The sequence below is a fragment of the Eptesicus fuscus genome, chromosome 21 (genome assembly GCF_027574615.1).
Source record: "Eptesicus fuscus isolate TK198812 chromosome 21, DD_ASM_mEF_20220401, whole genome shotgun sequence".
NCBI lineage: Eukaryota > Metazoa > Chordata > Mammalia > Chiroptera > Vespertilionidae > Eptesicus > Eptesicus fuscus.
In genome coordinates this window covers 4,445,902-4,473,562 of record NC_072493.1, presented here as the reverse complement: position 1 = coordinate 4,473,562, position 27,661 = coordinate 4,445,902, and the positions used below count along the sequence as shown (strand labels likewise).

The 27,661-nt window shown below is 59.8% G+C and overlaps 1 protein-coding gene across 1 annotated transcript; it reads left to right on the top strand.

Annotated features, from left to right (window-relative positions):
- The first annotated feature begins 1,413 nt into the window (after positions 1–1,413).
- On the top strand, positions 1,414–26,368 carry NOD2 (nucleotide binding oligomerization domain containing 2). Its single transcript, XM_054711077.1, has 13 exons — positions 1,414–1,461; positions 1,594–1,633; positions 3,857–4,323; positions 5,999–6,104; positions 8,021–9,836; positions 15,202–15,285; positions 15,476–15,559; positions 16,079–16,162; positions 17,051–17,134; positions 17,693–17,776; positions 20,053–20,136; positions 22,433–22,516; positions 24,377–26,368. Exons 1-13 carry the CDS (start codon positions 1,414–1,416, stop codon positions 24,447–24,449), a joined length of 3,138 nt encoding a protein of 1,045 aa, XP_054567052.1. The 3' UTR covers positions 24,450–26,368.
- Positions 26,369–27,661: the final 1,293 nt, after the last annotated feature.

The window sequence follows — 27,661 nt, the reverse complement described above, 5'->3', positions numbered from 1 at the left end:
TGTGACTCCAGAAGAAGAGGGGGCTTGGGGACACGGGCTCCGTGAGCCTTTGAGGTCCAGAGGGAGGCGGTGACCTGGGGGCGGGGCTTGTGTGTGTGTGTGTGTGTGTGTGGGGGGGGGGGGGGGGGGGGACCCCTGGGAGCGAAGTCCTGAGGCTCAGGCGCCCTGGGCATGAGGAGGCCAGGCTCCAGGGCCCAGCGGGGGCTCCTCTCTCCGCTCTCCCGGCCTCAGTTTCCCCATCTGTCCCGCCTGCCTGTGAGTGGTGGGTGCCGAGAGTGGCGTTTAAAGCAGCGAGAGCAGTGACGGTCCCTTAGGGAGAGGGTGATGCGGAGAGAAGCCGTCCCACCAGGGAGCTGGGGGGCTCCCCGCATAGGACCCAGCCAAGGGGACAGAGAGGGTTCAGGGAGGAATCAGAGCGTTGGGGCGCCCTGGGGCCTCGAGGCAGGGGCTTCTGGGAGGAGGGGGGAGCTGTGAGGACACATGCCTTTGGCGGAGCGAGCGAGCGGGATGAGGGCTGAGGGCCAAGCAATACGGGGCTCACTCTGGGGTCAGGGGTGACCAGGAGAAAAGCAGTTTGGGGGGGGTAGGGGAGACCCGATTGGAAGGGCTGGAGTGGTCAGTCAGGACAGCAGACAGGGAGTCCTGCTGGGAAAGGACTGGACGCGCAAGGGGTGAAGTTAGGGTCTGTTTGCAGGCCGGTGGCAGACCTCTCCTAGAGAGAAGGGGTGAAGGGGACCAGGAGGGGACATGGCTGCAGGAGGGGAGGGGACGGGCGATGGAGCCAGTGCCCCGGGGAGGCAGGGCCCCAGCTGAGGTCCGGAGCAGCCTCCCTCTCCTGTTCCCCAGGGTCCAGCAGCTGGGATTTCATCACTGAAGCAGATCAGCTGCCCAAGGCCCCAGGGACCCAGACTGGCTGCAGTCCCCGGAAGGAGGGAGCAGCAGGGCCTGGGCCTGGGTTTGGGGTTAGGGGGGGTCTGAGTGGGCTGCCCCTCCCCTCGGCCCCGTTTCAGCGCGGCAGGGCCCCTTCCTCTGGATGGACGGGCCTCCCCTTCCTCGAGGAACAGCTATGGCAACTCCAAAGCTGTAGGACCCGAAGCGGAGAAGAAAAGGCACCGATGACACAGACGGATCCAGCCGAAGGGGGGAGGCCGGGCAGGTGGTAACAGGGCAGGAGGCGGGACTTTGGGGGCAGTTTTTATCAAATAGGTGATGAGCAGGGATCTGGTTTTTTCCTCTCCCCGTTCACAGTGGAGCAGGAGAAACTTAAGCTAGACCTAACGAGGGACGTCCTGAGCTTAGTGAGGACGGCAACAAGGCCAGGTCCTCCCTCCTGGACGGTTAAGATGAAACAGCCATGCCTGCTTGCAGACAGGGAGCTGGCCAAATTGGTCCTTGGGGAATCTCCCTGCTCGGATGTTTCTGGAACAGGGCCTGGGCAGAGATGGGACTTTCCAGCTGCTGGTAGGAGGGCAGAGTGACAAATTCGATGGCCTTGCCCTGCCTCCTTCCCGCCCGCCCCCCCACCTCGTATGCACAGGGCCCTGCCATTGAAAGTTGGGCGTGTGTGGCTCGAGCGTCCGTCCGCTGCCCCAGACGGGGTGTGCTCAGGAAGGGCCCTGCCTACCTGGCCCTGGTGGGTGAGCACGCCTGTGGGCGTGTCACAGGTCCCCTGGGGTCTCTCCGTGTGGGCCACGTGAGTGCACGAGGCTTCCTGCCAGAACTGCCCGGCATTACCTCGTTCTGCACAACTGGCTGGCCAACTCTGGCTTCCGGTCCATCCTTTTGGGGTTTCCCCGGCAGCTCTAGACCTGCCAGTCCTGTGTCACCCGGCCTGGTGGTTCCTGCTCAAGGCCTGCCCGAGCTGCTGGGCCCTGCCCTACCCACGCCCGCTGAGCTGTGTGTGTGTGTGTGTGTGTGTGTGTGTGTGTGTGTGTGGTTAATCCTCACCCGAGGATATTTTTCCATTGGCTTTTTTAGAGAGTGGAGTGAAAGGGACGGGGACAGACAGAGAGAGAGAAACAGCCATGTGAGAGAGACACATCGATTGGTTGCCTTCTGCATGTGCCCCAACCAGGGCCGGGGATTGAGCCTGCAACTGAGGTACATGCCCTTGACCAGAATCGAACCCTGGACCCTTCAGTCCACAGGTTGACACTCTAGCCACTGAGCCACACTGGCCAGGGCGAACGCACTGAGCTTTGATGAGGGAGCGGTGGTCCCGGCTCTTGGGCCGCAGAGGAGAGAGCCGCTGTCCATTCTGGGGAGAGAAGCGGGCATCGTCCCGTGTCATGTTGTGAACTTCGCTAATTCCTGGCTGCCCGCGTGCCTCCAGGTGTTGGGTCGGAGGCAGAGCGCTGGCCCATTTCTGGGCTGTTCCCCGAGGGAGGGGGATCTGGGGGGCTGGTGTTTCCACAGCTGAGGGCCGCTCCAGGGCCGAGCCCACACTCTTCCTGCCCCTCCTGTTCCCCGCTGTCCCTCTCTCCGCCCCCACCCTCTCCACACCCCTGCTCGGCCCGTGGCACGGGAGGCGCCTGCGTGGCCAGGGAGAGCAGGTTGGGGTCCCGGTTTGCTGTACCCCCTGCATGGGGGGTGCCCTGCATCCCCGCTGCCAGACACACAGGCAGCCTCGCTGTCTCGGCCTCCTCACCCGGCGGCACCGGCTTCTGCTGGAGGCTTCTCCTTGCCCCACGGCGGCGGGCGTGCCGGCGGGCACAGGCCGTCCCAGGCTTGCCCCTCCCGTGTGGACTTCTGCTTCATGACCATCCCCACCATGCTCTCAGGCCCCGCCTGTGCCCAGCGGGCGATGCCAAGGTGTGCAAGCCCAGGCTTCGACGCGGGCCAGGAGGGAGCAAGGCACATAAACAGCCCGCAGGAGAGGCGCGGAGCCCGGCTCCCCGGCCCGCTGCCCGAGCGCCTGGGGCTGTCCCTGACTTAGAAAGAGCCGGCACCCTCCCCTTTGCCCAGGGCGCTGCCCTCTCGCTCTCGCTTTCACCAGCCCATGCCCCGGACCCCGTGCTCTCTGAGATTCTCTCCGCGGCTCGGGGGCCTCCCAGGCACGAATCTCTGAGAAATCGCTTCTGCTCAGTTCCCAGAGCCCAGAGCCGAGGGCTGAGCCCAGAGCAAGCCGGGGACAGAGGTGACGGCACGCGGTGCTCCTGGCGAGGGCGGCGAGGCCCTGGGGCGGTGCGCCCTGACACCACTGAGTTTGCACCGGGACTTCTGCTTCGCTGGGTCTGGGCTCTTTTTAGCAGTGTTCTGGCTCTGCCTCTTGGGGGAGCAGAGGGTTACCTGCACAGGCGTGGGGTGCGGGGGACCCCAACTCTAAGGGAATTAAAAGCATGCTTCTGGAACCCAGCCTCCCTGTGCCTTAGTTTTGCCATCTGTAAAATGGGGCTGACCACAGCATCGACTCCAGAGTGGATGGAAGGGGTGAATGCATTCCCGCAGGAAACTGCCTACGATGTGCCTGGTCCATTGTAGGTGCTTAATGAGCGGCAGCCATTATTGAAGGGAGCGCTGCTGTGGCCGGAACCCAGCCAGCACGGAGGAGCCCTCTGACGCGCCTCAGAGAGAATTAATTTCTGGGTCCCTTGGGGGCCATTGCTCTTACTACTGGCTCAGATGAAGCATGGATCTGGGAGCTTGACTGAACTCCCACCTACTTCAAACCCTCTGCGGGACCTTTCTTGACTTCTGGGCCTCAGTTTGTGCATCTGTACAATGGGGACCTTGGATTGGGGAATGTCCGAGGGCAGAACCATGCGGGCTTGGCCTCGGGTGGGCTGACTGGCTCCTCCACTGCCCCTGCCCCTGCCCTGCCCTGCACGCCTGCCTGCTGACCCCCTCTCCTCCCCAGGCCGTGACACGTGCACGCAGGAAGCCTTCCAAGCCCAGAGGAGCCGGCTGGTGGGGCTGCTGGGCTCGGGGTCCCTGGAGGGCTTCGAGAGTGTCCTGGACCGGCTGCTGGCCTGGGAAGTGCTTTCTTGGGAGGACTACGAGGGCCTGTGCGTCCTGGGCCAGCCCCTCTCCCACTTGGCCAGGCGCCTCCTGGACACCGTGTGGAATAAAGGTGCCTGGGGCTGCGAGCAACTCTTGGCGGCCGTGCAGGAGGCGCGGGCCGACGGCCAGTCCCCCGCGCTGCGTGGCCACTGGGACCCCCACTCACCCCACCCGGCCCGGGACCTGCAGTGCCACCGGCCCGCCATCGTCCGGAGACTCTACAGCCACGTGGAGGGCGTGCTGGACCTGGCGCAGGCGCGGGGCTTCGTCAGCCCGTACGAATGTGATGAAATCAGGCTGCCCATCTTCACGTCATCCCAGCGGGTAAGGCGCTTCCTTCTTGCGTGATTGGCGTTCTCAGGAAGAGGGGCTGCCTAGTCACCGAGACTTCCTGGTCTCCGAGCAGCCAGTCCCAGGGTGAGACGTGGGCGGGGGTTCCCCTGAGAAGGGAGCCAGGCGGGTAGAAGTTGTTGCATTAAAAAAAAAAAAAATGTTTTTGTTGATGTCAGAGAGGAAGGGAGAGAGAGAGAGAGAGAGAAACATCAGTGATGAGAGAGAATCATGGATCGGCTGCCTCCTGCATGCTGCCCACTGGGGACTGAGCCCTCCACCTGGGCCTGTGTCCGAGGGCAACTGAACTGTGACCTCCTGGTTCCTAGGTTGACACTCAACCACTGAGCCCCGCCGGCTGGGCTATGGCTGTCTGTTTTCAATGAACAGCTCAACAGATCATCACAATCCATTAAATTAAACCGGTATTTACTAATGAATATAAGCACACGAAGTCCCGATGTAGTTTAGATGCCACCTAGGGTTTCTGATGGGAAATGGTGTTGCATGATTTCATATGTGATGGTATGAACACAGAGGTTCGCTCCACCCCTGTGGCCGGCCTGTGACAGCGGCTGGTGGGCACCGCTCGCCGGACTCTGTGAGCCACGTCTTTGCTTTCATTACAGTTTTAGAACCTCACAAAGTGAGTCCCCAGACACTCCGTTGTTTTGTTTTGAAAAACAGAGTCTCGAGCACAGACACAGTGGTGGGAGGAGAGGGCAGTGTGGCCTCCTTCAGGGATGAAGGCTCCCAGGAGCGGGGGTGGGGGTGGGGGAGCTCAGGGTCTGGTTTCACCTTCTCTGAGAGCCATAAGGGTCCTTCTGGGAAGTTGGGGGGCAAGGTCACGAGTGAGTCCTGGACATACAGGGTTCCTTGCGCTGGAGGACCTGGTGGGGCCGTGTGAGTCAGGGGCTGGATGTCCTTTTTTTTTTTAAAAAAATATTTTTATTGCCGAGAGTATTACAGATGCCCCTCATTTGCCCCCCTCTTTGTCCCCCTCCACCTGGCTCCTGCCCCACCCCTGGCCTTTGCCACACTATTGCCTGTGTCAGTGGGCTATGTGTGTATGCATATAAGCTCTCTGGTTACCCTCTCCCACTCCCCTCTGAGATCTGTCCGTCTGTTCCATGCATCTGTCTCTGGACCTACTTTTGGGGGGTTAATCCTCACCTGAGGGTATTTTTTCCATTGATTGATTGTGAGAGAGAGAGAGAAACATCAATGGGAGAGAGACATGTTGATTGGTTGCCTCCCACATGTGTCCTGACCAGAGCTGGGAATTGAACCCACAAGCCTTTGGTGAGCGGCCAACGCTCTAACCACTGAACCACACCGGCCAGGGCTGGACCTACTTTGTTTTTTTGGACCTATTTTGTTTGTCCGTTTATTTTATTTTAAAGTTATCCACTCTTTGAGACGCTGTCTGTGTTCAGTGAACAATTAATGTTGGAGAGGGGACCTGATTGGGTGTGCGAGGGGAAGCGTGCAGCTCGCCGCCCGACGCCCACGCCCATGCCGTCTGGCCTTCTTTAACGCCGCCTTGCCGCTGGGCTGCTTTCCTGGCCTTGCACAGTGCGGTGCGGGAGGAGGTGCCCGTGACGTCGCCGTGGTCAGCAGACCTCCCACACCCTTTCCGGAGAAAGAACGACTTTCGCTTCCCCCGCAGGCACGGAGGCTCCTGGATCTGGCCGCCGTGAAGGCCAACGGGCTGGCTGCCTTCCTTCTTCAGCACGTGCAGGAACTGCCCGTCCCGCTGGCCCTGTCTGTGGAAGGTACGTACTGCTCTTCCCGGCCCCCGCGGAGGAGAGCAGGGCTGTGCGGAGGCGTGGTTAAGAGCAAAAGCTGCAGCGTGAGGGGCATCAGCTAGAACCCCACCTCCTGGCTGGGGGGCTCCCTAAGACGCAGTGTCCTTCCTCATCTTGAGGGTAACTCCTCCACTCTCACTGGGCTCTTGGGGGGATGAACAGGATCGATGTGGGTGATATTACTACTATAGTATTAGCTATTATTATTATTATTATTATTATTATTATTATTTTATTGATTTCAGAGAGGAATTGAGAGGGAGAGAGAGATGGAAACATCAATGATGAAAATCATTCACCGGCTGCTTCCTACACGCCCCCTACTGGGGACAGAGCCTGCTACCTGGGACCCTTCAGTCCACAGGCTGACGCTCTATCCACTGAGCCACACCAGCCAGGGCTATAGGGTTAGCTCTTATTATTTCCAGAATGGTCGCTGGAGCTACTGTGAATGGAGAGCTGACTACACGTACCCCTTACCAGCCAAGCCCTCGTGATGTGTGCCAAGGAGATATGGGCACATGTTGAGACAGGGCTGGTCTCTCTTTTAGTTTTGCATTTATTTTTCAATCGCAGTTGACAGACAATAGTGATGAGTTTCACTGCAGTGATTAGACATTCCTAGCCCTTATGTGGGGCTGGAACCTCTTGATCTCTGTAATTCAGCCACTCACCATCAGGAACCCGAGAACAAGTGGATTTAGATAAGGTGGCGGCTCTCGTGGCACAGGTCGCGGCCCCTCAGGCACCCTGCCCGGGCTGCGTTACAGTCTCCGTCCCCTGAGAAGCAGGTGTGGCTTCTCGCTTTGCAGTGTGGAACCTGGGCGGGCGGTGCAGAGGAGGCGGGGGAGGGAGGTCTGGCTTTAGTGGGTCTCCACCCCCGTGTGTGTGTCGTTTTGGAAGTTTGCCGTGGGTCAGGCATGCTTCTGAACTCCATTTTATCTCGTTTCCTCCTGAAATGATCCTTCGAGATGTGGATTGTTCTCATGTTCACAGATGGGACTACTGAGTCCAGAAAAGTGGCTTGCCCAAGCTGAGGGGGGCCCCAGGTTTCCAGGTCTCAAGCTCAGGTGTGTCTGACTTCAGAAATGGGGCTCCTCAGCCCGCACACCTTCTGCTTCCCTTTAGAGAGATCCCGAGGAGCCGAGTGATTCTGCTGAGCTGGGTGGTGCAGGGACTCACCTCGGCTGCTTGGGGTTCGAATGCAGGTCCCCCCCCCCCCTCACCTCCTCCTCCTCCTCTTCCTCCTCTTTTTAATCCTCACCCGAGGCTATTTTCCCCATTGCTTTTTAGAGAGACAGGAGGGAGGAAAGAAGGGAGGGGGAGAGAAAGAGAGAAACATTGATGTGAGAGAGACACATCGATTGATTGACTCCTGCATGACCCCAACCAGGGATCTAACTTGCAGCCCAGGTACATGCCCTTGACCAGGAATCGAACCCACGACCTCTCGGTGCTTGGGCCGACGCTCTAACCCCTGAGCCACACCGGCCAGGGCACAACGCAGGCCTTCTGACCCAGCCCAGTGCTCCTTCTCATCGGCCGCTCTCCCTGATGCCATTGGTAACGAGGGCACTGACTAAGGTCTTCTGAGCACTTGTTTCGTGTCGAGCGCTGAATGAAGGGCTGGACCTGAAGTATCTTAACGGATCCACGTAAAAACCCTAGGAGTTAGGGGCCATGGCCACCTCGCCCACTTCCCAGGGGAGTAAACCAGGGGCGAAGAAGCTGGGTGACCGTCCTCCTCAAAGTCCACGGCTTGTGGCTGAAGAGCCCGCTCTCTCCTGTCTCCCACATGTAACGCCACCTGTGAGGCCACCCTGCCCCACGCAGCCCTCCCTCCGCTCAGGTGCCCGGCGTCAGCCGCCTCCTCTGCCTTCCAGACGCCGCGTGTCAGAAGTACACATCCAAGCTGCGGACCACGGTCTCGGCCCAGTCGCGCTTCCTGAGCTCCTACGACGGGGCGGAGAACCTGTGCCTGGAGGACATCTACACGGAGAATGTCCTGGAGCTGCGGACGGAGGTGGGCGCGGCTGGCGCCCCGCAGACCAGCCCAGCCCCCCTGGGCCTGGAGGCCCTCTTCAGCGCCGGGGCCCCCCTCAACGCCGACGCGGACACCGTGCTGGTGGTGGGCGAGGCGGGCAGCGGCAAGAGCACGCTCCTGCAGCAGCTGCACCTGCTGTGGGCGTCGGGGCGGGATTTCCAGGAGTTTCTCTTTGTCTTCCCCTTCAGCTGCCGGCAGCTGCAGCGTGTGGCCAGGCCCCTGTCCCTGCGCGCGCTGCTCTTTGAACACTGCTGCTGGCCTGACCTCGGCCAGCAGGAGGTCTTCCGGTTCCTCCTCGCCCACCCCGACCGCGTCCTCCTCACCTTCGACGGCTTTGACGAGTTCAGGTTCAGGTTCACGGACGGCGAGCGGCACTGCTCCCCGACCGACCCCACGTCTGTGCAGAATCTGCTCTTCAACCTCCTCCAGGGCAACCTGCTCAAGAACGCCCGCAAGCTGCTGACCAGCCGCCCGGACGCCGTGTCCGCCTTCCTGCGCAAGTACGTGCGTGCCGAGCTCCACCTCAAGGGCTTCTCGGAGGACGGCATCGAGCTGTACCTGCGGAAGCGCCACCGCGAGCCGGGCGTGGCCGACCGCCTGGTCCGCCTGCTCAGAGCCACCTCGGCCCTGCACGGCTTGTGCCACCTGCCCGTCTTTGCCTGGATGGTATCCAAATGCCACCAGGAGCTGCTGCTGCAGGGCGGGGGGTCCCCTCGGACCACCACGGACATGTACCTGCTGATCCTGCAGCATTTCCTGCTCCACGCCTCCCCACCGGACGCGGCCCCCCACGGCCCGGGGCCCGGCCTGCTCCGAGGCAGGCTCCCCACCCTCCTGCACCTGGGCCGCCTGGCTCTCTGGGGCCTGGGCGTGAGCTGCTACGTGTTCTCGGCCACGCAGCTCCAGGCGGCGCACGTGGACGGGGCGGACATTTCCCTGGGCTTCCTGGTGCACGCCAAAAGCGTGGCGCCCGGGGGCCCGCCGCCCCTGGAGTTCCTGCACATCACCTTCCAGTGCTTCTTTGCCGCCTTCTACCTGGTGCTCAGTGCCGACGTGAGGCCGTCCTCGCTCAGACACCTCTTCAATTGCCGCCCGACGGGCAGCTCGCCGCTGGCCCGGCTGCTGCCCGCGCTGTGCGTGCAGGGCCCGCCGAGCGAGGAGGGCAGCGTGGAGGCTTGGCTGCAGCAGGCCGAGCCGCACAACCTCCAGATCACGGCCGCCTTCCTGGCGGGGCTGCTGTCCAGGGAGCACCGGGGCCTGCTGGCCGAGTGCCAGGCGTCCGAGAAGGCCCTGCTGCGGCGCCAGGCCTGTGCCCGCCGGTGTCTGGCCCGCAGCCTCCGCAAGCACTTCTGCTCCATCCCGCCAGCCCTGCCGGGCGAGGCCAAGAGCATGCACGCCCTGCCCGGCTTCCTCTGGCTCGTCCGCAGCCTGTACGAGCTGCGGGAGGAGCGGCTGGCGCGCAAGGCTGTGCGGGGCCTCGACGTGGGCCACCTCAAGCTGACGTTCTGCAGCGTGGGCCCTGCCGAGTGCGCCGCCCTGGCCTTCGTGCTGCGCCACCTCCGGCGGCCCGTGGCCCTGCAGCTGGACCACAACTCCGTGGGCGACGTCGGCGTGGAGCAGCTGCTGCCCTGCCTGGGCGTCTGCAAGGCTCTGTAGTGAGTGTCGCGGGCGATGCTGGTGGGTGAGGTGAGGATGGCGTCACCGTGCAGGTGCAGGTGCAGGTGTGGGGACACCTGTGGGGACCCAGGGGGTCAGGCCCAGGCCCAGCCTGCAGCCTCTCTGTACAGCCCGGCCGGGTCCCTTCCCCAGTCTGCGCCTTCGTTTAGTTTATTATTTTAAAATATATTTTATGGATTTCAGAGAGGAAGGGAGAGGGAAAGAGAGATGGAAACATCAATGATGAGAGAGAATCATGGATTGCATGCCCCTCACTGGGGATCAAGCCTGCAACCCAGGCATGTGTCCTAACAGGGAATAGAACTGTGACTCCTGGTTCATAGGTCGATGCCCAACCACTGAGCCACGCCGGCCGGGCCATTTTATTTTTTATATTTATTTCAGGTGCACAGCCTAGTGGTTAGACACTTATATAATTTACACAATTAATTTATATATTACACTATCCTATCTAATAAAAGAGTAGTATGCAAATTGACCATCACTCCAACACACAAGATGGCTGCCATCATGTGGACACAAGATGGCCACCACAAGATGGCCAGCAGGGGAGGGCAGTTGGGAGGGACCAGGCATGCAAGGAAGGGCAGTTGGGGGCAATCAAGCCTGCAGGGGATGGCAGTTAGGGGTGACCAGGCCAGCAGAGGAGGAAAGTTGGGGGTGACTGGACCTGTAGGGATGGGTAGTTAGGGGGGACCCAGGCCTGCAGGGGAGAGAAGTTAGGGGTGACCAGGCCTGCAGGGGAGGGCAGTTGGGGGCAATCAGGCTGGCAGGGGAGCAGTTAGGCATCAATCAGGCTGGCAGGGGAGTGGTTAGGGGATGATCAGGCTGGCAGGCAGAAGTGGTTAGGGGCAATCAGGAAGGCAGGCAGGTGAGCAGTTGGGAGCCTAAAGGTCCTGGATTGTGCGAGGGATGTCCGATTGCCCATTTAGGCCTGATCAGGCCTAAACGGGTAGTCGGACATCCCTCGAGGGGTCCTAGATTGGAGAGGGTGCAGGCTGGACTGAGGGACACAACCCCCGTGCACGAATTTTGTGCACTGGGCCTCTAGTTTACATATAATTTGCATGTATTACATATCATTCCTGCTGGGCCTGGGCCTTCGTTTAAATCTATGACAACGATCACCCTAACTCACAGGACAGCCTGGTTATGGGCACTGTGCCCCCCACTCCCCAGAGCAACCTCTGTGCCCCGCACAGCCACCCCGGCTGTCCCAGGGACGTTCTTCTCCCCATCAGCCTACACCTGAGACTCAGAGACGTGAAGTGACTTGTCCGGGTTCACGTTGGGAATGGTGGAGCTGGGAGACCCAAGACCCCCCCCCCACCCCTTGCAGTTATGAGTTCCCCTTCCCTCCTGGCAGCCTGTCTGTGGATGGCTCCAGAGGCCCCCTGACCACCTGGACGCCACTTGCAACCTTGTTCACTGTAGGTGCCTGTGTCAGGAACTGCTCAAATCAAGGGTGACTTGTGCCCCATCAGAAACTGTAAAATCCCGACAAGACGGGAATTCTGGGGCCCCAGAGAGACGTGGCTGTGGAACTCTGCCTGAGCTTTTTATATTCTACTAGAGGCCCGGTGCACAAAATTCGTGCAAGGGGCTCGGCCCTCACAGCCCCTCGTAGTCCTGGCTTCGTCCGGAAGGTCGTCTGCTGTTCGGTCTAATTAGCATATTAGCTCTTTATTATATAGGATATATGTATATATCTATATATATTTTTATTTATTTCAGAGAGGAAGGGAGAGAGAGATAGAAACACCAATGATGAGAGAGAATCATTGATCGGCTGCCTCCTGCACGCCCCACATTGGCAATCAAGCCACAACCCAGGCCTGTGCCCCGACCAGGAATCAAACTGTGGCCTCCTGGTTCAAAGGTCAATGCTCAACCACGGAGGCCCCCCCGCCGCCCCCAGCCTCCGACTGGGCCGCCTGCACTTTTGTTCCTCATGTAGGGCTGGCTCTGGACGAGGCTTTGGCGTCACCCTCGCTGCCTTCAGTACCATCTGAGGGTGAGTTCCCCTGTGGAAGGTCACTGCCCTGGCACCGGGGGCCTCTCTCCCCATCTGGGGCCGGGTGAGCACGGAGGGTGTGCCCCTGTCTGGCGGCCAACATGATGCAGGCTCCCCGCCGCCCTTCCTGCCTCGGAAGGGGATGTCCTGCCCCGCTATGTGTAGCCTCTCAGAAAGCAGAAGTTGTGTCAACGCCAACCTCCACTCACGGCCTCCCCGGCGGCTTTACTGGCCCCAGTCAAGGGGCCACCTCCCCTGGAACACCTGAGGAGCCACACCTCCTCGGCCGAAGCAGGAGACATCTTTCTCTTTCTTTTTAAAAAATATATTTTTATTGATTCAGAGAGGAAGGGAGAGGGAGAGAGAGAGAAACATCAATGATGAGAGAGAATCATGGATCAGCTGTCTCCTGCACGCCCCACACTGGGGATGGAGCCAGTAACCCGGGCACGTGTCCTGACCAGGAATCGAACCCTGACTTCCTGGTTCATAGGTCGACGCTCAACTCTTGAGCCCCGCTGGCCGGACAGGAGACTTCTTTCTTTGTGGACCAAACACACAGATCCCTGAGGGGTGACCCTCATCCCTTACCTAGGGTCTGTGAGCCTCGGTTTATAAATGGGATATAGTAACATAACACATGTCATACAGAGTTAATATGTCAATGTCATGTAATTAACCTACATTGTCATATGAATCTATCAGGAGGAAAGAGAGGACACGCTTAAAGTGGGGGATCAGAGGAGAGTTTGACAAAGGGGACATTTTCAAAGGCTTGGGCAGCTGTTCGGAAGGGCAGGCCCCCAGGGCAGTGGGATGGGGGTGGGGACACGGGTGGGGACAGGGGGTTGGCCTCCGCAGGCCTGAGGGGCAGAGGGGGAGGAGTTACCACCTGGGGGGAGGGCAGGGAGGGGCTGCCTGAGAGCAGCTGTGGTGGCAGCAACCTGGGAAGGTGGGGCCTGGGGAATACACCCTGACCCCATGCCTTAACCCCCAGGGAGCCAGAGCAGGGGGCGAAGGCGGGGGGGGGGGGCGCTGCTGGTGTCCTCCCTGGGAATCGGCCCCCGAGAGCCAGGCAGAAGGGGGAGTGGGTCCAGCGGGTAAAGCGGGAATGGCCAGTGCACTCCTCCCATTCCCCAGGAAGGGGGGCTCCCGGATGTCTGCTTGGGAATCAATCGCTCGCCCGTCGGGGCTCTGTTACCTGGTGGAAACATAGATTGTGGGCCCGTCCCGGTGGTTCCCACTCCAGGTCTGGGGGGGGCGGGACCCAGGAGTCTCTGTTGTAAACAAACATCCCCAGTGATGCTGGTACGAGGGGTCCAGGGGCCACGCTGCGGACACTCGTGGTCGGTGCGAACCGGCCGAGATTCTGTGTGCAGTGACAGTCCTTGACCAGGCCCCCTGCTCTCACTCAGGGCATTGAGGTTGCAGGCCCTGTGGGGGAGAGGAGCAACCACAGGGATGCCCTGGGGCATTTCCTGAGAGAGAGAGAGAGAGAGAGAGAGAGAGAGAGGGAGAGAGAAAGAGAGAGGGGGGCTCCTCTCCCACAGTGCTCCTGCCTCCTTCCCACCGCAAGTGTCTCCATGCCAACTGAAACCCTGCACCTCGGGAACCTGTGCCATGCCCGTGGTGGGCTTCCTCAGAGCCTGGCCCCGGCGCCAGCAGGCGGCTTTCGGCAGTTCCGACCGGGACCCGCAGCGAGGAAGAGACTGAAACGAGCCTCACACATGGTTTCCCTGTTCCGGGACACACTCTGCCCTGTCTTCTCTTCCCTTTAAAATATGCTGCTCGTGACCCTCATCGTGGATTTCATGACCCCCCCCCTCCCCCCATGGGTCTGAACATCACCGCTCCTCCCTCCGTCCATCCAGAGAAGAGAGGCCGGACGCCGTGCTGGGCAGCGTGGCCCTGGAGCTGCTGGCCGGGTGCAAAGCCTTCAGCGCTGAACCACGTGGCACAGCGCCCCCCCCCCCCCCCCCGCCGCCCCCGCCATGCCTCAGTGTCCTTCCCCGGGACTAGTAGGAAGTGCAGGACGGCCAGCGTGTGCGACCCGCCACACAGGCGGCTATCGTGATTACAGTGGCTTCCCCGTGGCCAGGTGCTCCCAAGGCTCTCGGTGTGTGCACTGTCTCTTTAAATCCTCACCTTACCTCTTGGTGTGTGCACTGTCTCTTTAAATCCTCGCCAGGGCTTCCCTTTCAGCCAGCAGCGAGTGAGCGGCCACGGAGGGTCAGAACTTGCACGGAGGGACTCCAGAGCTGTGACCCTTTAAGTCAGGGCCCCCAAGTTTGTCTGGAGACGGAGAATCACGCCCACAGTTGTTAGAATACACAGATCCCGGGCCCACTCCGCACGTCCGAATGGCCAGCGCCAGGGCTGGGCCGGGAGGCTGTGCTTCCGGGGAGCTTGCGGGTCTTGTGATGCGGTGAGCTCTGGAAACACTGACCGGAGAGGCGTGTCCGGGCCTGCCGGGGTGATGTCACGGGGGTGAAGGGGGGACAGCAGGGCCGCCCCAACCACAGCCTGCTCGCTGGTTTTCCAGAGGATGGGCCACTCTTGTCTAACTGGTCTCCCATCGGCTCAGCCAGCTGGTGGTACCCAGCCCGGCCCAGGGGCAGCTGGTCTTGTTCCTCTGCACCTTTGCCACGTACGGACCAGCTCCTTCCCACCTCGGAACCTTCGCTTTTGTTATTATTGCCAGTGGCCCAGTGCACGGATTCGTGCACTTTGAAAGGAAATTAATTAGAAGGAATTAATTTTAATATCGCTATTCGCCCTTTCTCTATAACAGAAGTGTCAACCAAATTCACAGTCGACAATGACAGATCAAAACACACGCTTGCGATTGGTGCCAGCGAGCGCTTTATATGTATCTCACATGCACAAGTCAACGCTGATTTTTAAATTTCCCGTGTGCATCATGTGTACTGGCTGGTCAGTCGGTTGGATGGTCAGACGGTCGGTCACTTAGCCTTTTATATATATAGATTATTATTGTTTTTCCACCTCGGAACTTTCTAGGAGGCCTCTATGACGGCTGTTTCCCTTGCCCACAGCTGAAAAGGGTGCCTCCCCCAAGGTCCATGACTCCCCGAGGAGCCCAGTGTTCTTTAGCAGGAGCGCTGGGTCCCCCGTTCCTGAGCCGTCCCCCACACTGTGCATGACATCAGCAGCTGACCAGGGATGGGGGGGCCTGGCCTCCTGGGGTGCTCCATCTCGGCGGCATTTCCCTGGCGCTTTGGGGATGAGCGAACGTCCCTTTTGAGTCTTGTTCATTTCCCCCCTTTCCTGAGCTCCATTTTCAAGTTGATTTGCTTGGTGTTTTGCAGCCTGCGAGATAATAACCTCTCGGACCGCGGCGTCTGCACGCTCGCCGAGCACGCCCTGCGCTGTGAGGAGCTGCAGAAGCTGGCGTGAGTCGGGCTGGGCCGCGGGCTGGGCCAGGTCGTGGGAGCGGCTGTGAGCTGGGACGGGCTGGGCGGGTGTTTGCGTGGCTGAAGGGTGCAGGTGCCTCCCGTCCTGGGGGAACGGGCTGCCCTGGGTTTGGGGGGCGGTCGCTGTCCGCCGTGTCTGGTCTCCATGTCTCTCTTTCAAACTTTCCAGTTTATTCAACAACAAGCTGACGGACGGCTGTGCCCAGGCCCTGGCGCGGCTCCTGGAGTGCCGGCAGAACTTCCTGGCACTGAGGTGAGCCTGGCCTCCGGGGTCCCGGGCACCGACTTCCCCCACAGCTCCATCCTCCCTGGCTCGGCCCCTGCTGGGTGCGGGACTCCTGCCGAATACAGAGGGAGGGAGCAGGGTTTGGCTAATGCTGTGACCTCCCCAGCAAGCCCTGGACCTGCTGGGCTGAGGGCTGACCCGGGAGGAAGGGTGCGACTGTGAGTCACCCTCGCTCCCCGGGGAAACCACCTTTTAGGACCTCTGCCTCCTGTGGCTCCTGCCCGTGCCTGTCCCCCCCACCCCCCTGCCTCCCCTGTCCTTGTGCTTGTGGAGAAGGGAGTCTCACAAGCTATAGGCAGGCCCCCAGCACGGATAGCAACACGCATCCCGCAGGCAGGGCAGGCCCCCAGCACGGATAGCAACACGCATCCTGCAGGCAGGTGCCCAAGGCGTCTGTCTGTCCAGGTCCCTCTGTCGGGGCTGCACTGTCCCCAGCAGACCCGGCCTCCCCGCCACCTCTCCCAGCCTCCTCTCCTTCCCCTCCAGGCTGGGGAATAACCGCATCACGGCGGCGGGGGCCCAGGAGCTGGCCCGGGGGCTCAGGGCCAACTCTTCGCTGCAATTCCTGGGGTAGGTTGGGTTCTGGGCTTGGGCCCCTGGAGGGATGAGGGGCAGGGGAAGCTCCTGAGCCTGAGGCCCCATGGGCAGCCGGGGCTCTGGTGGGAGGGCGAGGTGGGGAGCCAGTGGGCGGTCCTTGGCCACCTGGCACTTGCTTTCCCCCAGTAAACAGGAAGCGGAGGATGGCAGGCTGGGGGCGGGCAGTGCCCGCAAGGTGGCAGGAAGTTCGGGTCCTTGCTTCTCACCTCTGTCTGTACGTGGGAACCACGGGGGCTTTGAAGCAGCCATGGCCAGGGCCGCTCCCCAGACCAGTTAAGGGAGCCCTCTAAGGGCAGCACCCCGGAATCAGTCATGTTCCAAAGCTCCCAGAGGAGGTGCTGACCTGGAAAGAGAAGGACGTGGGGGGGGAGGCTGGCGGCTGGACCAGGTCCTCAGAGCTCCCGTGCATGAGGGGCGGGGCCTCTGACATCCTGGGGGGTGGGGGGCCCAGCTCCACAGGCCCTGGGGCCCGGAGTGGAGCTTCTTGTGTGAGGGACGGGTCCAGGCACTCGTGGGCACAGTTCCCAGGAAGCTGATCTGACCTAAATGTCATGAAAAACATCACAACCATGGGGATTGCCATAGGGAGTGAGTTCCCCGTCCCCGAGGGTATGCGCGGGGTGGGCCTCTGCTGTCCTGTAAGTCTGACGTGAAGCAGCCGAAAAGTCAGAGGGAAAAGTTTGGCCATCCCTCCGGACAACGGAGGCAGGCCCGCCTGGCTGGAGCCAGGAGCCCCACTGAGACCTTTCTGGGGTTGGGGGGCGGGTGCTGCCCTCGGGCCGGCCGTGGAGAGGGAGGAACCGCTGGAGCACACGGCACGTCCTCCCTGACACTGTCTGTTGCCTCTGCTGACCTTTTCAGGTTCTGGGGCAATGAGGTGGGGGACAAGGGGGCGCAGGCCTTGGCGGAAGCCCTGGGCGACCACCAGAGCTTGAGGTGGCTCAGGTAAGCCTCCGTGTCTGTCCCGCTGTCTGGGGAGCCAGCATGAGGCGGTGGGGGCGGGGCAGGGGGGAGGGGTGGCCAGGCCACTTCTGAAGGTCTCGGAACTTCATTTTGCCCCCGGTGTTAGGCAGTGGGAGGAGAGGGAGAGGCCATAGGGTTTGGAGTCAGGACACTGGGGTCTTTCTGGGTGACTTTGGCGAGGTCCCTTCTCCTCTCAAGGGTCTTGCTTCCCTATCTGTAAGTTGAAGATCTTGGGGTGGACCAAACACTTTAAAACAAATTCTCACCAGAGGATATTTTTTCCATTGATTTCTAGAGAGAGAGAGTGGGAGGGAGGAAGGAAGGGGGGAGAGAGAGGGAGAGAGAGAGAGAAACATTGATGTGAGAGAGAGACATCGATTGGCTGCCTGGGCTTGATGGGAAAGAATGTGATAATCGATTATTGATGTCTGGAATGGAGCAGAGCAGGAAGTGGGGCCGTGTGTGCCAGGCATCCTGGCTTAGCTTATCTCCGAGGCCCCTCCCTGCTCTGACCCGTTCTCGTTCCCTGACCGCATCCAGCCTGGTGGGGAACCGCATTGGCAGTGTGGGTGCCCAAGCCTTAGCCTCGATGCTGGAGAAGAACGTGGCACTGGAGGAACTCTGGTGAGTCTGGGGGAGCCCCTGCTCTGGGGGGCAGATATCAGCCTCTCTTCGTTCCCTGGCCTCGTGGGGAAGCAGGGGTGTGGACGGGACAAAGGTGTATGGCTGAGTGATTGCTCGATTGCACTCACCTCTCAATGTCCTGGCGAATGAAGCTTACAGAGTCCGCATAGAGGGGCTCGCCCCCTTTTTATAAAAAAAATTAAATGTATTTTTATTGATTTCAGAGAGGGAGAGAGAGAGAAGCATCAGTGATGAGAGAGAACCATCAACCTGCTGCCTCCCATTCACCCATCTACTGGGGATTGAGCCTGCAACCTGGGAATGGAACTGTGACCTCCTGGTTCATAGGTCGATGCTCAACCACTGAGCCACACAGGCCGGGCGAGGTGCTCGCTCTTCTTATTGAATTGCACGATGGGTTCGTTGGTTTGTTGCCACCTCCGTGTGGCCTCGGGGGGAGAGCACAGACTCCGGAATCGAGGGGCTGAGCTTCTAGGTCAGCTGTGATCCGAGGCAAGTTCAGGAGCAGCCTCTGAGTCCAGTTGTTTGTGTTTTTTTCCAACTAGAAACACGTTTGTAAGAATTCAATGAGGCAGTGCCTCATAAACGTTCCCCTGTCACAGTGCCGGTGTGGCCACTGTGGCCGCCGCTGCTACGACCGCGTAGCTAATAGCGTCCCGTCACGTCAATGCGGCCCGGAGCGCAGCGGCCATGAGAGGCGGGGCCGCCTGGCAGGCGGGTGGGGAAGCTGACAGATGAACCGTGGGTCACACAGGCATGACCCATCTGAGGTGGATTCCAGGTTTCCCATCCGTCAGTTGCCACCAGCCTTGTCTCCTTCTGCCACGTCCTGGCGGCCCCACGTTCTAGCAGGCAGATGAGACGCGGATTCCTCCGGGAAGCAGAAGGGACCGGGACCTCGGCGCAGCGCCACACAGTGGAGGTGGGGGTGGGCTGGGCCTTGGCTGTCGGTAGGGCTCGCTGGCTCCGCCAAGGGACCATGGATTCTGTCCTGACTGGGTCTGGCCACCTGGAATGTCTTAGGGGAGGGGTGCCTCGCTGCCAGTGCGTCCGTTATGATTCCGTGGGCTGCAGGCGAGGCAAAGCCTCCCCCACGGTGGTGGCTTCAACCAGGAGAGGATTCCGTTTCCCGGGTACAGGCATCCTGGAGGTAGGCGGCACGGGGCCCGTGTGGTGGCCACAAGGCCAGCGGCGCTCTGGACCCTCTGTCCCATCACATCCTCGCTGTGGCTTCACCCTCACGGTCGGTTGCCTCATGACCCCAAGAGGGCTGCGGCACCTCCAACATTTCGTGTGTGTTCCAGGATGCAGTCTACACATCCAGGGCGGGCCACGGCACGGGCCGGCTGGGCCTCTCCCCTTTAGAGAGCATTCCCAGGGGCCCATCGGCTTTGGTCCTGGGGATGTGTCTTGGCCGGCCATGGCTCCGTGGCTGAGCATCGACCTATGAACCAGGAAGTTAGGGTTCAATTCCCGATCAGGGCACAGGCCCGGGTTGCCAGCTCGATCCCCAGTGTGGGGTGTGCAGGAGGCAGTCGATCCATGATTCTCTCTCATCATTGATATTCCTCTCTCTTTCTCCTTCTCCCTTCTTCTCTGAAATCAATAAAAATATATTTAAAAAAAAAAAAGAAAAGAAAGAGGAAATGGATATTGAGTCCCTGGGACATGAGGGGACCTCTTACGTTGTGGAGAATTTGGGCATATTCTCTCCCCAAGATGTCCCTGGGATGGAGCCCCCACACCTGCCTTCTCTGCTCTTACTTTATTTGTAAGTGTGGATTTGGGGTGTTGGACTTTATTTGTAAGTGTGGATTTGGGGTGTTGGACTTTATTTGTAAGTGTGGAAGTGGGGTGTTGGACGTTATTTGTAAGTGTGGATTTGGGGTGTTGGACTTTATTTGTAAGTGTGGATTTGGGGTGTTGGACTTTATTTGTAAGTGTGGAAGTGGGGTGTTGGACTTTATTTGTAAGTGTGGATTTGGGGTGTTGGACGTTATTTGTAAGTGTGGATTTGGGGTGTTGGACTTTATTTGTAAGTGTGGATTTGGGGTGTTGGACTTTATTTGTAAGTGTGGATTTGGGGTGTTGGACTTTATTTGTAAGTGTGGATTTGGGGTGTTGGACGTTATTTGTAAGTGTGGATTTGGGGTGTTGGACTTTCTAAGTGGGGGGACTCGGCGCCTCTCCATCGCCCTCCTCTTCCATGATGACTGTTCCCGCCTCGACAGCGTCCTCTCTCCTCTTCTCCGCAGCCTGGAGGAGAACCAGCTCGGAGACGAAGGCGTCCGTTCTCTCGCCGAAGGACTCAGGAGAAATTCAAGCTTGAAAGTCCTCAAGTAAGGGGCCGGCAGGTCGTGAGCGGCGTGGGGAGGGACGCTTCTGAACCAGAGACCTGGGCAGGTGGAACCAGCTGGTATTGCTGGGGGAGGGGTTCCCCAAAACGCAGGCAAGGATTGCGAGGCCAGGCGGGCCCAGCAAACCCTGGTGACAGAGCCGTGAAGTGAGGCGGGGAAGGAAGATAACCGGTGACGGTGTGTCCCCAAGTCTCGTATCACCGAGGCGTCTGGGGCTCCATCCGCGGGGCCAGGCTGTGGGGTGCTGCCTGTCCTTCTTATGTTGACGTGAGCATGCTCTGCAGGGACGCGGTCTTCCCAGCGAGCAGCCGTCGGCGCGGGAGGTGGGAGCTGAGGGAACACGGCTGGTTGCCGGCAGCAGGTGCCCCCTCCCCGCCCCCCACCTCCAGGCCTCTCTGGCCCAGGCGAGAGGCCTCATGATGTCATGCCCAGGGCGTCTCTCGTGTTAGGCGGGCAGGCACGCTTGCTCTACTCGTGGGTGCGTGCATCCGTGCATGTGCGGACATGAGAAATGTCCGGGGCCCCCGCTCGGTGCCGGGCGCTCTTTGAGGCACGGAGGGCATCCCCGGACGGCTCCTTTCGCCGGAGGAGGGGGCCTTTCCTCTGGCAAGTGAGGCCCCAGGGAAACAGCTGCCTTCCGACGGGCAGACGCGGCTCCGGGAGGGCTGCTTTGCTGCCACATGCCTGCCGCTCTGCCGATGCCCGTGCGTGCGTGTGTGTGTGTGTGTGTGTGTGTGTGTGTGTGTGTGTGTCGCTTTGAGGGGCCGGGCAGTTGCCAAATGTTTGGGGAAAACACTTCCGCTCATTACAGGGGGAAGTGGCTGGGAGGCCCCGTGCAGCCGGGCTGTGTCTGAGCGGGACACCTGGCCTGAGGACCAGGAGACCGCTGGCCGCCCCGCTCCACCTGACCCGGTGTGGGGGGGGAAGCTGCGCTCTCTCGCGGCCCCGGACTTGCCCAGTCGGCCCCGAGGGAGGCCAGGCCGTGCAGCAGGGGCCGTCCCCCGCGGCCGTGGCATGGCTTACAATTCAGCGTCTCTAAGTGATACCACCCCTCTGGTTTCCCCATAGAGAGACGCCCACATCTTTCTTTTAACCGAACTGCCCAGCACTGGTTAAGAGTGTGGGCTGTGGGCCTGGTGCCTGGGTTTGGACGCGCTCTGCCAGCTCCGGCTGCTGCTCCTTGGCCGAGGGCCCGGTCACACGGGGTGAATGGGGGGGGTGATCGGGCCCTCCCCTCGGGGTCTGAGCGGGAGAGGGTGGAGGTAACAGCGGGCACACGGTAGGATCGCCCGGGGCCTGTTATTACTCATAGCATGGCCTCGGCGTCCGTTTCTGAGAAGGTGCCGCCTTGGAGGAGGGCGTGGAGGGCGGGGTGGAGGCGATTTGACTGGTGGGGCTATGTGAGGGAGGGCAGGGTTATGAGAAGGGCAGGATGGGGAACCTGTGCTTCTCCCCCCACCGGCCCTGACAGCCTGACATGTCCCTTCCCATCCCCAACCTCGCGTGTTCTCTGTGCCGCCCAAGACCCCTGAGACGAATGTCCCTGTTCATTGATTCTTTTTGTTTCTTTAATCCTCACCCAAGGATATTGTTCCATTGATTTTTAGGGAGAGTGGAAGAGAGAGGGAAAGACAGAGAGAAACATCAATGTGAGAGAAACACATTGATTGGTTGCCTCCTGCACGCATCCCGATCAGGGCCCGGTCCCGGGAGGAGCCTGCAACCAAGGTACCTGCCCTTGACCGGAATCGAACCCGGGACCTTCGGTTCTCAGGCTGACGATCTATCCACTGAGCCAAACTGGCTAGGGCCACTGATTCTTTTCCATCCATTAAGTACGGTGCCACGTGGTTTAGAACAAACCGTTCTTTAAGTCTGATCCTTGGTGGTGTGGACACTCCTTGAGGTCCATGTTAGAGGTGAGGAAGGCGGGGCGCCCCTCACGTGCTGGAGATCAGAGGGAAGTGGTGGAAGTTGGACCGGGACCCCGGAAGTCTGGCACTAAGATGCTCGTACGTAACCACCGTGCGTAGCACCTTCCCGAGGGCGTAGCCCCAGTCAGATAAGCGAACCTGGTGCGCGGGAGAGAGAGCCGTGATCTCACCGTGGGCACTGCGCCTCTGTGAGGCGCTCACTGCGAATCTCAGCAGGAGAGGGGCGAGAAGAGGGGCGGCGGGCGGCCGTAGCAGCCGGCCAACTCCCACCGCCTCCCGTGACGGGACAGGCCCACGGGGACAACCAGCACCCTGGAAGCTCACGGCTGCCTCTTCCTCCGCAGGCTGTCCAACAACCGCGTCACCTACCGAGGGGCGGAAGCCCTCCTGCAGGCCCTTGAAAGGAATGGCACCGTCAGGGAAGTCTGGTAAGGGCCCTGGGCACGCCTCTCTACCTCTCCGAGCCTCGGTTTTCCAATCTGTAAAATGGGGCGAGGGGAGAGAGGAGCTTGAGACTTTCTGAGGTCTCACATTCGGTGGCTTTCTGCGTGTGGTGGATGTAGTTCTTTGTCTGGGAGAGATGCCTTCCCGTCTCTGAGGAGGGACCCATTTTTTAATTTCAAAATCATGAGTATTTATTTGGAACAGCTGTGCTGTAGGCAGGAAAGTAACAGAGGAGTCAGGCGGGTGTGGCTCAGTGGTTGAGCATCTACCTATGAACCAGGAGGTCAGGGTTCAATTCCCGGTTAGTCCCATGCCTGGGTTGCAGCCTCAATCCCCAGTGGGGAGCATGTAGGAGGCAACTGACCAATGATCCTCTCTCATCACTGACGTTTCTGTCTCTTCTCTTCTCTCTTCCTCTCTGAAATCAATAAAAACATACATTTTTTAAAAAGTGCATGGGGTACACAGACCGTGACAGCTTAGCGCAGCCCGCCTTAACCATGCTCAGGGCGCTTCCGTTAGCCTCCAGGTGAGCACGCTCTTCTAAATAAAATACACTTTTTAAAAAGCTGGTAACTCTGGCTCCCCGGGAGGGAAGTCTGCTGGTTTCTCCCCGTGTCGGCCAGGGCAGCTCACATGTCCCTGGGCGTGATGGCACGGGGCTCGGGGACTGCTGAGAGTCCCCGCTGGACCCGGCCGGCGGCCACTCTTTGTAAGGCAGCAGCAGATCTGTCCAGAGCGCAGTGAGCATGTCCCCAGCCCCGCCTTCCCCCCCTGCACCAACAGGAAGCAAATCGCATCAGAACCCTTAAAATATCAGCCTGACGCTGGCCTGCTCGCCCCGGACACAGAGCGTGACATTCCTGAGGGCTGTGCAATGACTTAAAAGAAAAACAATCAACAACCCTCCTTGCGTGTGCCCAGGCCCCGCAGACCTCACGGGCCCCGGGGTGACGCAGTCGGACAGAGACACGCTCTCCATCACTGGCCGCTTTGAGAACCGTTATTTTTAGCTTCGCCATTTGATATCTCCGGTGGCTGCCGCCTTGACCTGGGTTTCGAGGGAGGGGAGAGTCCGCTACGGAGAGAGCAGGGCCGCGGGCTCCCGGGGAGGAGGCGGGTGAAGGACCGCAGGCACGGGGCCTGGGGCGGGCAGCGGGCGAGGCGGGCGGGAGTCAGCAGGGCCAGCGGGGTGGGGTCCGCCTTCCGCTACTGTTTCATTCCGGGCACTTTCACGGGGTTCAGAGGTACCTACCAGCTTTTTATTTATTTATTGTTTTGAGAAAACCTGAAGCATAGATGTGTTTGTTTTGTTAGTCCTCACCTGAGCATATTTTCCGCATTGGTGTTTAGAGAGTGGAAGAGAGGGGGAGAGACAGAGAGAGAAACATCGATGGGAGAGAGACACACTGACTGGTTGCCTCCCACACACGCCCCAACCGGGGCTGGGGATCGAGCCTGCCACCGAGGTGCCGGCCCTTAACCGGAATCGAACCCAGAGCCTTCCGGTCCTCGGGCTGGCACTCCAACCACGGAGCCACACCGGCCAGGGCTGCAGTACAGATTTTTACGGGGGACTCTCCTAGTTTTAAAATACAGACACCACACCCCCCCCCGCCCCCCACGGTTTGACATGATTTTTTCGAGTTCACGTTGGCGCAAACGCGACAGGCGTTGAGTGGGAGCCACGCTCTGAATGTGATCTCCCGGGCCGGCTGTGGCAGTGGGAAGAGGGCGCCCGCCGGGCGGCTGATGTAAGGGGGGCCGCAGCGGGGCCCAGGGGCAGGCCATGGCTTTAGGGGTTCCGTCCTCACTCCGCCCTCTCTTTGCTTCATCCCCTGAAGGCTCCGCGGAAACGCCTTCTCTCCGGAGGAAATGGAGACGCTGGGCCGCAGGGACGCCAGGCTCCTGCTGTGATGTCTCCGGGCCGGTCCCCTCGGTGTGTGTGAGAGCAGCGGGGCCGCCCGCCCGCCCGTCCAGACGGAGCCCTGTCCTGCCCAGGCCAGCGCAGCAGCGGCCTTTGCTCTGGCCCAGGAGGGGCAGCAGTGCCTCAGCGTGGACGTCTCCAAGGCCCGCGAGGGCCGCCGAGTTCTTCCCACGCTTCACGCTGCAGAGAGGGGCAGCCCCTCAGGGGGCCCACGGCGGCTCCTGGGAGCCCATTGGCATGGGACCTGGGTCCCCGTGGGAAGCCCCTTTCCACGCCTCTCACAAGGGGGGGGGGGGCGTTCAGGGAGAAACTCTCTTTTTTTGGTATATGTTTTTATTTATTTTTTTAAATATATTTTATTGATTTTTTACAGAGAGGAAGGGAGAGGGAGAGAGAGTTAAAAACATCGATGAGAGAGAAACATCGATCAGCTGCCTCCTATACACCCCTTCCTGGGGCTGTGCCCGCAACCAAGGTACATGCCTTTGACTGGAATCGAACCCAGGACCCTTCAGTCCCCAGGCTGATGCTCTATCCACTGAGCCAAACCGGCCAGGGCGGTATATGTTTTTATTGATTTCAGAGGAAGGAAGAGGGAGAGAGAAACATCAATGATGAGAGAGAATCATGGATCGGCTGCCTCCTGCACGCCCCACACTTTATTTGTAAGTGTGGATTTGTAAGTGGGGGCGCTCTGGTGAGAGATAGAAACATCAATGATGAGTGGGCGCGGAGACACACTGAGTCTGGTGAGGCCGGAAGTGGGAGGTGGCCTGTGATACCCATTTGGGAAGCTCAGGGCACTGCTCTCAAGGCCCCACCTGACCGGCCCTTCTGCGGGGATCGAGCCTGCCACCCGGGCATGTGCCCTGACCGGGAATTGAACCATGACCTCTTGGTTCATAGGTCGATGCTCAACCCCTGAGCCACGCGGGCCGGGCAGGAAGGAACTTTCTGGTGTGGGTCAACCACCCAGGCTGCTCCCACATCCGGTCCCTCCGCCCACCCTGGACGCTGCACGTGGCGATTCCTCTGGGTTGAGGGTTGTGGGTTGCGGAGATCAGCGTTCTCAGCGTTCACACCTCCCCGGCCCCCACAACGGGAGGGGCTGCCATTCGGCCTGCTCTCCTTTCTGGTCCTTAAGACGTTAATGGAGGGGGCACATCACAGCGATTGAGTCCCCAGGATCGACTAGATTTGCAAGAAGAATGTGACCGCATGGCAGCTGGTGTCACACGTGGACTTTTATTTCCTGTGACGTCAATTCCTCGCCAGGGAAGCCTGCGGCATCAACTCGCCATCCGGAAGCAGCTTTGACAGAATCCGTCTGCGCCAGGATTTGGAATGCCCTCCAGGTGTTCCTCTGGGGAATGCCTGTGAGCTGGACTGGGACATCAGACTCCCAAATATCCTCCTAAGAGACGATTGATTTAAAAATATATATGTGTGTATAAAATTGATTTCAGAGAGGAAGGAAGAGGGAGAGAGAGAGAGAAACATCAATGATGAGAGAAAATCATGGATTGGCTGCCTCCTGCATGCCCCCTACTGGGCGTACAGTGCAACTGGACATGTGCCCTGCCAGGGGGTGGAACTGGTGACCTCTTGGTTCCTGGGTCAGTGCTCAACTGCTGAGCCACACCGGCTGGCGCGACATTGGTTTTGGCCAGAATGCTCCGGGATGTACAGTCGTGGATTAACAGTTTACAGGGGCACAATCAGAGCCCCTTCCTCATCAAGCCGACCCTTTCCTGGGTTTTCGGAAGGATGCGCATGGCCTTTGTAAACCGCCAGGTGCCGTGCACGTGTTATTACGTTCAACAGTGTTGCTCATGGAAACTGGTTACTATTTATAAACCACGTTATTTTATTCTGCCAAGTTTACATTTTTATTAAAAAAAGACGCATGAGAAAACTCTGGTTTCCCCCAAGCTGTGTTGGTTGTGACCAAACGTTTTTTGTCCTGTCCCTGCAGCTTGTCAAGGATTAAAGCAACACTGTTTCCGACCAGACAAGTTACTGCTTAAGGCGAAGCAAGTCTTAGAAAAAGCCTTGCCATCCAAACAGGCGGGCTCCGGCCTGGCAGAGTCTAACCCTGCGTGACGTGCTGAGCTGTGCCGGACCCTCCGGGGCCTCGGCCGAAAGGCCCCTGGGCCCCCCTCCGTGCCCTCCACGTGGCCCCAGGCGCCTTTTAACCGGAGAAGGATGGAGACGGCCTGGGAACAGCAATCCTCAGCCGGCAGCCGCCGGGTGGGCCGCGTGGGGAGAATTCTAGCTGCGTTTAATGAGCAGGGGCGCAGGTGGCTGCTCACCAAGGAGAAACCCAATCCTTTGAAAGGTTCTGTGTGCCTGGCTCGTTAGCCGGGCGCATCCCGCGGCGCTCCTGCGTGTGAGCGTGCCTGCGGGTTCCCTCCACGGCGGCCGCAGACTCTTCCAGACCACTGCTGCTGACAGAGACCAGGAGGGAGAGAAGGTGGCCAGTGCGCACAGCAGCCTCTTCACGCATCTTGGATCGTAAATGCATCTTCCTGTTTTTCTTTTGTTGTTAATCCTCACCTGAGGGTATTTTTTCCATGGATTTTTTTAGAGAGAGAGGAAGGGAAGGAGGGAGGGAGGGAGAGAAACACCCATGTGAGAGAGATACATCGATTGGTTGCCTCCTGCACACACCCACCCAGGGCTTGGGATGGAGGTATAGGCCCTTGACCTGGAATTGAGCCCGTGACTTTTTGGTTTGTGAGCTGGTGCTGTAACCACTGAGCAACACCAGTGAATCTGAGTGTCTCTCCCTCCCCTCCCCGCCAGATAGGGAGAGCAGGGCTAAACGCATCTTCCTTCATTTCAGTTTGCAACCATATCAGCCAGGCATGTAGGGACCATCCGTGGGTGAACACAAGAGACACGGCTCCCAGCTCCCAGGCAGCTGGGGGGGGGGGGCGGGGGGGGGCGGAGAGGGAGGCAGGAAACAGGTGACCAGGCAACAAGCATACAGAGACCCTGTTGGGGGAAGGAGCTGGGTGCGTGTGGTTGGCTGAGTAATGGCCCCTGAAGGTCCTAATCCCGGGAGGCATGGATGTTGCTTATACGGCGCAAGGGACAGTAAAGATGCGATGAGGTTGGGGGTCTTGCGATGAGGAGAGCCTCTTGGATGATCTGGACAGACCCCAAGTGCAGCCAGAGAGAGAGAGGCCAAGGAGTCTGA